We start from the raw sequence: 9,407 nt of genomic DNA, 5'->3' as shown, positions 1-9,407 counted from the left end.
GAGCTAAAATATTTCACCTATTTCTCTGCAGTTGTTGTTCTTCCATCTGCTGCTCCCACCAGCTGCTGCAAAATAGGAAGGAATTATGCAGACAACACAAATCACAGTTTCAGCTTCTTTTTTTTTTTTTTTTCTCTGTGAACCCCTGACATTTCTGCACGAGAAATCTGATTGGCTCTTTGAGTTACAGAGAGTGCAATAAAAAGGGATGTGACAAAGGTAGTGGAAGCAAGCTCAGAGCAAGTTTAAACAATTGCTGTCTTTGAGTCAGACACACACACGGGGGGAGTTTTCTTTCAAAGCCAAACTGCTTCGGTGGAGTTCAGGGTAGAGCATATGGAGACAAACTACAGAGAAACACTGCAGGCGGACTTTGATGCATTTGATATATCTGAAGAGCTCGGATTTATCCTTGAAGAGCCACTGGTAATATTTCTTGTCATCTTTTCTTTTCTAAAATGACAGGCATTCAACAAATGCCCTAAGAATAACGATATTATCCGTTGTGTAGGAGCAGGGTTATTTTTTTTATTAAATTTTGAGCCCAAATATTCCTTCTGTCTCCTCAGCCTAAATGTTTGGTCAGCAGCACACGCAATCCCTGCAGACTGAAACAGATAAGTTTGACTTGGCTTGTGTAACGTTAAGGAAGGTTATTGATTTGATGGAAGCCTGTTGTTTCTAGCCTTTGTTGAGCCTTTCACATGACTGTGACTGTGCAGTAATGTACAAAAATAAGTTCATTTAAAAAAAATGATCAAAGGTCTGTCAGATTTTTGTTTTTGCCTCTGTCTCATGCTGTATGAATTTTTGTATATTTTGTCAAATCATAACCACAAAGATTCAATGTATCTTGCTGGAATTTTACATCAACCAACAACAAATAGTGCATAATTGTCAAGTGAAAAGAAACCATTCATATATATATATATATATATATATATATATATATATATATATATCTTTTTTTACATTGAAAAACCTGAAGAATGTGACTTGCACTTATATTTCCCTTTACAATGACAGCTCTAAAAAATATATATGCATTCAAATATACCCGTGTATCATTTTGGCACACCTGTAAACCTACTAAGACATGACCATCCAGCTAAACCAACAGGCAAAGAATTAATAAATCAGAGAAGCAACTAATCAGTACTATTTAAAATTTGCCACAAGCCGTTTAGGGATCAAAGCAAACTTGTACCAAACTGTGCTTTGGTGAGATTGAACTTATTGATCCAACTACAAAAAGGCATTTAAGGTGAAAAACTTATAATGCACATAACCCTGAAGGCACCATGCCTTTTGTGGTGGTGGCACTAGGCTATGGTGGGTTTAGGCTTTTCTTCTACAGAGAGAGCGATTGTAGAAGAGTCGTTATGTTGTTGAGGATGTGGAGCCAAACACAGGAGGGTCATGGAAGGAAAACTTGTTGCAGGCTTCAAAAGACTTGAGACTGAGCTCAGCTTGCAACAGGACTGTAATCATAGCACCAGAGCTAGAAGAGTCAGATCAAAGCTTATCAAGCACTAGAATGGCCAAATCAAAGTCCAGGAAACAATCATTTCTCTATAGCTCAGGGTCCAGAGACAGAACACAACAAAGGGTGGAACAAGAGGCTGGTTTTTACCACGTTATCTTGCAAAAGAAAAAAGTTGTATTTCCTTCCCAAAGACAAAATAACAGCTTATCTTCTAATAACATCTCTCCTCCCTCGTCTCTTAGTTAGCTGATTTTCTTTTATTTCTCCACAGCAGACGTGAAGTGATGATCTACGTGAACATCTTCAACAAATACAATCCCAAACAAAGGAAAATCAATGAATATCTAATTTTATTCTTATCATCTTCCAGACTCACCTTCCAGATTATTATCGGGTGTGGTTGGACTTGGCAAATAACCTGACACATCTGATTGAGTCACGTAAACTGCGAGATGTCGTTCATAAGGTAAGAGCGTGGAAGTCTGACTGTGCAATTAAGAAATTGCACAGTCAGATTCATTTTCATCCCCCGACCCCCCCACACCCCCAAGCTCCAGCAAGCAATGAATACAGTGTTTACCGTCACCAGAAAGTAACTACAGGTGAATCTAATCTCCATTCAGATGCCAATTTTGAGTCCCCATCATTTAAGTAACCATCGGGAGCTCCGGCTGGCCCATCTTGCCCTGGGGTTCATCAGTATGGGATATGTATGGCAGGAGGGACAACATGAGCCTGCACAGGTAAAGCACCACTGCACTCGAGAAAGATAGTGGAAAAGCTATGATTTGTTTACTGGTGACATGGGAGGGTAAAGCACGGCCACCAGCCTCACATTTATATCCAAGCTAAAATATCCACAGGGCCTCTTATCAGGATCGCCTTAATAAGGTAAATGCTGAAGTCAAAACATGACATTTGGTGATAGTTTTTAAAAATTAAAAATGTGGATTATTGTTTGGACAACTTTTCTTGATGGTGTTTTATTGGAGCTTCTCAAAAAGCCAAAAAGTGAACTATTTTTTTTTTCAAAGTGAAAGCATTACAAGTTATAAAGATGAGGATTTCTTCACAAAATAGGTCAGGAATATCAAGAACTGAAATAATGTTGGAAGATAAATACCAAATTTCAATAAAGCTCTGTGGGAAAATGTGTAACATTTAAGAGTAAAAGTGAAAACTTCGCTCGGGTCATAGTTAGTGAGAAAAAAGAAAAAAAAAATCAAAGGAGTCATCAGGGTCAGATTCGTCCTGCTGGAACAACCCAGTCTGCTGATTGGATATCTTTTTTATTGATTGGTTGTGAACCGAGTGAAAGGAGCTAACTGCGTTCCTCAGAAGCATGCTGTTTTGTAAGTTAGCCTTTTGACTGAACTTTAGTATACTGATTGCTTGGCAGATTCTTCCCAAAGCCCTGGCCTGGCCTTACTGGCTAATATCTCGCAGGATCGGCCTTCCACCCATTCTGACCTATGCAGATTCAGTTTTAGCCAACTGGAAATTAAAGGATCCCACAGGGTGAGTAGTATCTTTTTTTTTTCTTACACATTTGACCTCACATGTGTACACTAGGAACCTTCATTATAATAATCAGGGATGTCCCAACTGGAACTTTTTGTCCCAAACATCGATCAAAGTCAATTAGGACTAGGCATCAGCAGACACCAAGTCACACCTATTCATCTAAGTTATAAAAATGGCAAGACAAAAACTACAGTAAAGTTTTTTATGAAATGAAACCAATAGTATATGTCTCAGCTATACAATACCAGCTGGCTGTAGCAGGCAGAGTAGGTCACATAACAGATGTCAGGAATTCACTTTAGCCTCGCTTTCTCTTTCTCTCTCTCTCTTATTCTCTGCATCTTTCTTTCTCTCTGAATGTCTTTGCAAAAGGCGAGGAAAGAGAAGCAGAAAACCCAGGTTTGAGCTGAAAAAGAAATTGCAGGAACTAGGATTTTGCTTTTGTAAGCTCAGCACATGCATATAGGCCATGGTTGACAACGATCCTTTAGAAATGTCTTGACGGGGTTTTGGAGCCGTTACTTGGGATCACGTTGGGACATCCCTACTAGCATTTGCTCAAATACCAAAAGTCTTCCTGAAACAAATGTTCCACTGATGTCTCACTTTTGTTTTAGGGATATGGAAATTGGGTAAGTCTAGAACATTTTCTTTGCATCATCCACGTTGCATTTTTGTTTGGTGATCATTTCATGTGGGTCGTTACATGACAATTTTTTCTAAACACAGGAACATGGACTTAATATTTTCCTTTCCTGGAGGGGAGACTTGCAGAGGGTTTTTTATGGTGTCGTTGCTGGTGGAGATGGCTGCCAGTTCAGGCATAACGGTCAGTGGTTTTTCAATCAGACTTCCTTTTTCCACGTGAGCCCCAAACCATTTGCAGTTGAAGTCGAGTATTTTAATACACTGTATTGAAGAACGCTAATAATTTTTGTCGCTTCTTTGATAATAAATTAGTTTTTTATTTTATTTTTTAGGTTAGTTAGCCTTATCAAAATTATTTGCAAAAACCAGAATGTTAGGAGAATTTTGTAGATACTTTTTTTTTTTAATGTTTGGTTCTAATGTTTTAGGTTTCCTTCCATGAGTTTCTAACCACAGGTTGCTGGAATTTTGTCCCATTCCTCTTGACAGAACTGGTGTAACAGAGTCAGGTTTTGAAGACCATCCTAGGTTTTCTGAAGGTGCTGCAGTCACATTACGATGCTGCCAACCTCAGTGTTACGATGTCATTCTCACGTTTACAACCTTCTTCCTTTTTCCCCTAAATGTAGCGACAGATCTTGTGGCCAACACTTTACTTTTAGTTTTCATCAAACCACACCACATGTCTCCTAAAATAAAGGTTTTTCACTTTTGCAGTAATGAGTTCTTCCTCACTCAATGGCATTTTAGTACCTGTGAGCACTGGGCTTGTTTTTAGACAATGCCGCTCTCTTTCTGACTTTAACCACCGTCTTCACAAGGTCTTTTGTTTTTGCTCTGAGGTTGATACACAACCGTCCTCTAGATTTCTTGGTTCATTTCTTCAGTTTTCCCATGATGTCACAAAAGATATGCATGTATTTGAGGTTTTGAATCAAAGTACATCCACAGGTTTGCCTCAGTAAAACTCAAATGTGATAACAACTGAAACTTTAAAAAAAGTTATTACATTACCGTCTGCATTTTCTGAGATGGTTTAAAGGTGTATTCGTTTTAGTGTATCGAAACATCTGACTGAGGAAATAAGAAAAAAAAAAGTGGTCTCTGTTGTGTTTTCATAAACAGTGAATGTAAAATCTGGTTTCAGTTTCATCTTTTCCCTTTTGTGTTTTATTCTGTTGCAGTCTCTGTGTTATTGTCTCTCGTAACTTAGCAGTTCATTTCTGAACTCTCAACTCTAACCAGGGATCCCTGGAGGTGATGCACGCCGTGAAAATCTCCGACCTAATCGGCATACAGAAAGGCCTAATCAAAGTAACACAGTCTCTGAAGAAGATGAAGGAAACATTCCAACTCATGCACAGTAATTTTCAGTTAAAGCTACATCAATATGATTTTGCAATTTAACGGTAAAATCGAGGTTAATTAAAATAACTTGGATTTGTGCACGATCCAGATCATGTCGAGGCAAACGCATTTCATGGAACATTGAGGATTTTTGTCTCAGGGTGAGTTTTTGCAGCTGTCCCAATGTCCCAACTACCTGAGATATTAATGATCCAGATCTTATTAGATATTTCCTTTTGATCTGAGTTACTTCACTTTGTTATTAGAAGAAGAACTTGTGTTGAATAAGCTGGATCTGGACTTTTCAAATACTTTTTAGGTGGCGAGATAACCCTATGCTTCCAAGAGGGCTCCTGTACGAAGGTGTTAGCAACGAGCCGGTTTTGCTGTCAGGTGGAAGTGCAGCGCAGAGCTCAGCCATTCAGTGCTTTGATGCTTTGCTATGCATTCAACATGAGGGCGAGACAGGTAAGGACACATTTCTATTGACCTTTAACCTGCTTAGATACCCTCCGTGAACTACTGTTGCCTTTTGTGAAGTCAGTAGATATCCCAGGTGAGAAACCTTTCCAGAACAGGTTGTTATTTTTATTCTGCTTCCTCTCTGCTGTTGTTTTTTTTTTTTTTCTCATTGATTTATCCTATCTAGGAGCCTTCCTGACACGCATGAGAGATTACATGCCCCCTGCACATCGTCAGCTGATTGAAACTCTGTCTGTCTGTCCGTCGCTACGAGATTTCATTATGACTTGCTCCGACTCTGACCTCTGCCAGGCCTACAACTCCTGCGTCTCTGCTCTGGTGGATTTACGGAGCTATCATCTTAACACTGTGGCCAAGTACGTCACTGTGCCTGGTAACCGTGCCAGAGCCATGGGCTGCCCTCTCAGAGGAGCGGGTACTGCCCTCAACACCACTGGAACTGGCGGCTCGAATCTCATGGTTTTCCTCAAGACTGTCCGTAACACCACCCAGAAGGCACTGATCTTAGAAAGACCCACGACATCAAGAGAAACATAAACTGGGATATTTATATTATTGTCTGCAGGGATGCGTAAAACATTTTTATGAACTGTATTTATGAAAAGTTTACTAAAAGATAGGTATGTGCAATTATTTTCAGGAATTTTTAAACGTGACAGTAATATTTGTCAGTTCTTGCTTCAGGACTTTCAGAACATTAGAAGTAAACTGTAATAACTGTACGGTTCTAAAAGAGGAACCAAACAGTTGGACTTCTCTTTTAGCAACCGCAAGCTGGACAGCCAGTTAGGTTGCATTGTGTCATCACTGTGGAGAAAGAGGGGGGAGACACCAACATTAAAACAGAAATCATTCAGAGAATGATTTCTTTCAGCTTCACTGTTTGTGCTTGATTTCAGCCGCTGTTTTGTTTTTTCAAGCTAACCCAGTCCAGCGTACATGAAATAAACCTGAGAAACAGAGATAAATATTAAGCATTGATTTCAAAGCAATTTTCTGCTAACTTTTCTTAATAAAAACATCAACAGTATTTTTCTGTGATCTGTGGTTAACTTGAAAAAAGTATTTATGATCAAGTGATGCGACAGAGCAAACACTGAAAAAGTAAAATTTTGCCTTTGCCATTGATTTCTTCCTGTTTGAACTGTGAGACTCGGAGTTGTCTTCCCTCTCATTAATGGATATGTATGCACAGAAGCTTGAAAGATTTCACAAATCTTTCAAGTTTTTTGTGATGCAAAGAACAGGCCATGACAAATCATTTCAAAGCTTTTTCTATTTTACATGATACATATATCTTGCAACACCTAATGTCTCAAATCCAGCTGAAGAAAAATAACCTCAGATGCTGATTTTCTGTTGGGGATGTGATGTGTTGCTTTTATATCAACTATTCCTATTGGAATTATGGTTGAATTTTATTTTATTTTTTCCCATCAGACTGTAGGACATTCTCTTACTTCATAAGGGGGGAATTTTAGCTTGGACGATTTTTCTATGAAGAATTAAATTCTGTTTTTTAACCTAACTTCTCAGTCCGTACTAATCTCTTTGTACCTTCTACTGGCTGATACCTTTTTACAATATTTTTGATCCTTTGTAACTTTTGTTAGCAAGTTGTACTCAGACATCTGCACCTTGTTTCACATTAAACAGATCCTACAATTCCAGGGGTAAGCTCATAATGGGGGAAATCTTCAACAAGGTCCTTGTTTTAGAATTTACACATAGTCAACTGGGTTATTACGGCTTTTTATTTATCATGACTTTTTTCCTTGTTTTTCACTGGATTATTGTCACATTAAAACGGCTGCTGTACGTTTTTCTTTTAGAGGGATTTTACTTAAAGTAGAAAGAAATCACAGTGTGTTTCTTGAAAAATGAAATAAATCCTTTGAGAGATGGAGACTAATAGCTATGAAAACTAAAACGTATTGTATATGACTCATACAATCGTCACGAGGTCAGGAAAATACTATATTTGATGTTTCTTAGAATTAATGCAAAATACAAAAGATCTTAGCAGAGCTAGTATGCACTGATGACGCACAGCGGGATGGATGCAGCCGACGCGGATGTATTAGAACCGTCTCATGCTTTAAACTGAAGATGTTGTTCTTTTGGTCTTTAACCAGTCCAGGATTTAGTTACCTTGCCAACAAGCTCATAGTTATATAACCCCCTTCTACAGCAGGTAGGGAACAATTACCAATAATAACTTTAAAGAACTTTAATTAAAAAAAAAAAAGATTGGAACTAATGTTTTTCAATGTGGAAAAAGTTTCACGTCTCAATATATATTTTTAATTACGTTATTTTTTTTAATCTATTTGTCCGAATGAAGTTCTGTCAAATATGGAGAACGCTACGTACAATGATGTGAAATGTAAAATATTGGTAAGAAAGTGGAACGACTTTAAAAAGAAAAAGAGCAAAGGCGAAAAAGTTGGAAAATGAAAGAAGACACTGTTAAAACAAAGACTAAAGCAATATCCTGGAGGGAACGAAAGAGAGTCACAGCAGTGGTGACAAGGGCTGTGAGTAGATGCTGGATGGGGTCAGTCAGTTTGATGGACTGGAACTGCTGCTCCCCTCCAAGACTTGAAGGTTGTGTCTCTTCTCTCTATTGAAGACTAATCACATTTGAAGAGAGAGGGGAGGCAGCCCGACTGCTAAGCCCTTGTCATGGTCCAGCTCCATTTCACTTGCAGCACAAAAGACTGAAAATGTGAATATAGCCTAAGCCCCGCACTAGTGGTGAAGTGGTCACACATTGATGTGTGTATGTATATATGACAGCTTAAACTCAGTTGGATTAGATGGAGAGTATTTCAAAAAAAAAAAAAAAGGTCTTCTTGTGTATCACAAATCGTCAGTTGGATTCAGGTTTAAATGCTTCCCCTTGAATTTGAGTTCAGTATTTTGCAGCTTTCGTTTGTTCTTGTTTAGCACAATGCATCTTCCCATCAGCATAATCTCCCTGCGGAAGAAGAGCATCCCCTCAGTATGTTGTTGACGCCACCATGTTTCCAGGTAAGGAAGGCGTGTTCAGGTTAATTTGTACTGCTTGTTTTGCTCCAGACACACTATTTTGCTCCTCGGTCAAAAGTGCAAATTCAGGATTTCTTTCACGTGTGTCCACACTGTGCTGCTGATTTCTGCAGCTCCGCTGGCGTTACTAAAATATTGGGAACTTATCTGATCGATGTTCCCCTTGCCCATCCTGTTAGTTGTGCAATATTTGACTTGTGCCAAACTTTACATGACATTCTGACATTCTACCTCTGCTCTTCTATAAGGGTCATAGTTTTATTGTTGAGTGTACAACCTATATTTGTTCTCTTAACTCATTCTTTCACCTGAGTGAATTTGAATATAAATATTAATGCTGAATATAAATGTACATCAAGCCTTTCTGATTTCTAAAAGTGGGACATTTAAAAATCCAAGTGTCATTTTCCTCTTACTTCACGACGATACACTACAGCTAAAATCTCTCAAGGGATTTTTGTGAATTTGCTCATATAAAATATAATCTGGTACCATGGATCAAAGGGTGAGATTTATGTTTAAGCTGTACATTGTTCCTTTTTATTAAAAAAAACAAACAGTTAATTATCCTCAAAATATTGCTTCTTTGGTAATATTGTGATGAAATGGGAAAACATTCAAGGAGAAATTAAGTGTTTTGGAAGTCACTATGAAATGCAAAACATTTTAATTATACACACCAAAAGTCTCCTACAATCTTTTCAACCCATCTTCATTAGAGGTCAAACGCATCCTTTGGTGTCAGTCTGTGATGCACCTGTTATGGCTGCATGGGACACTTGGAGCAAATGCTGTCATGTAAACGAACAGAGGCTGCCCATTTAGGACAGCTGGCCATAGCAGATCACATGACTTTTGTCCTTGCGGT

General features: G+C 38.4%; 1 protein-coding gene across 1 annotated transcript; it reads left to right on the top strand.

Annotated features, from left to right (window-relative positions):
- Positions 1-209: 209 nt before the first annotated feature.
- LOC106949737 (indoleamine 2,3-dioxygenase 2-like) lies at positions 210-7,016 on the top strand. Its single transcript, XM_015036204.1, has 10 exons — positions 210-426; positions 1,857-1,952; positions 2,110-2,229; positions 2,886-3,004; positions 3,628-3,642; positions 3,740-3,839; positions 4,904-5,021; positions 5,115-5,166; positions 5,325-5,473; positions 5,655-7,016. The coding sequence occupies exons 1-10, from the start codon at positions 337-339 to the stop codon at positions 6,023-6,025; spliced, it is 1,230 nt and encodes a 409-aa protein (XP_014891690.1). The 5' UTR covers positions 210-336; the 3' UTR covers positions 6,026-7,016.
- Positions 7,017-9,407: the final 2,391 nt, after the last annotated feature.

Source organism: Poecilia latipinna, unplaced genomic scaffold, assembly GCF_001443285.1.
Source record: "Poecilia latipinna isolate Pla-1442-1.1 unplaced genomic scaffold, P_latipinna-1.0 Scaffold360, whole genome shotgun sequence".
In the NCBI taxonomy this organism is placed as follows: Eukaryota; Metazoa; Chordata; class Actinopteri; order Cyprinodontiformes; family Poeciliidae; genus Poecilia; species Poecilia latipinna.
This window is presented reverse-complemented; position numbering and strand designations above follow the sequence as displayed.

Coding starts and splice junctions, on each gene's coding strand:
- LOC106949737 (XM_015036204.1), top strand. CDS start 337: ATGGAGACAAACTACAGAGAAACACTGCAGGCGGACTTTGATGCATTT. Junction 3,840..4,903: donor CTGCCAGTTCAGGCATAACG/GTCAGTGGTTTT, acceptor AACTCTAACCAG/GGATCCCTGGAGGTGATGCA. Junction 5,474..5,654: donor TCAACATGAGGGCGAGACAG/GTAAGGACACAT, acceptor TATCCTATCTAG/GAGCCTTCCTGACACGCATG.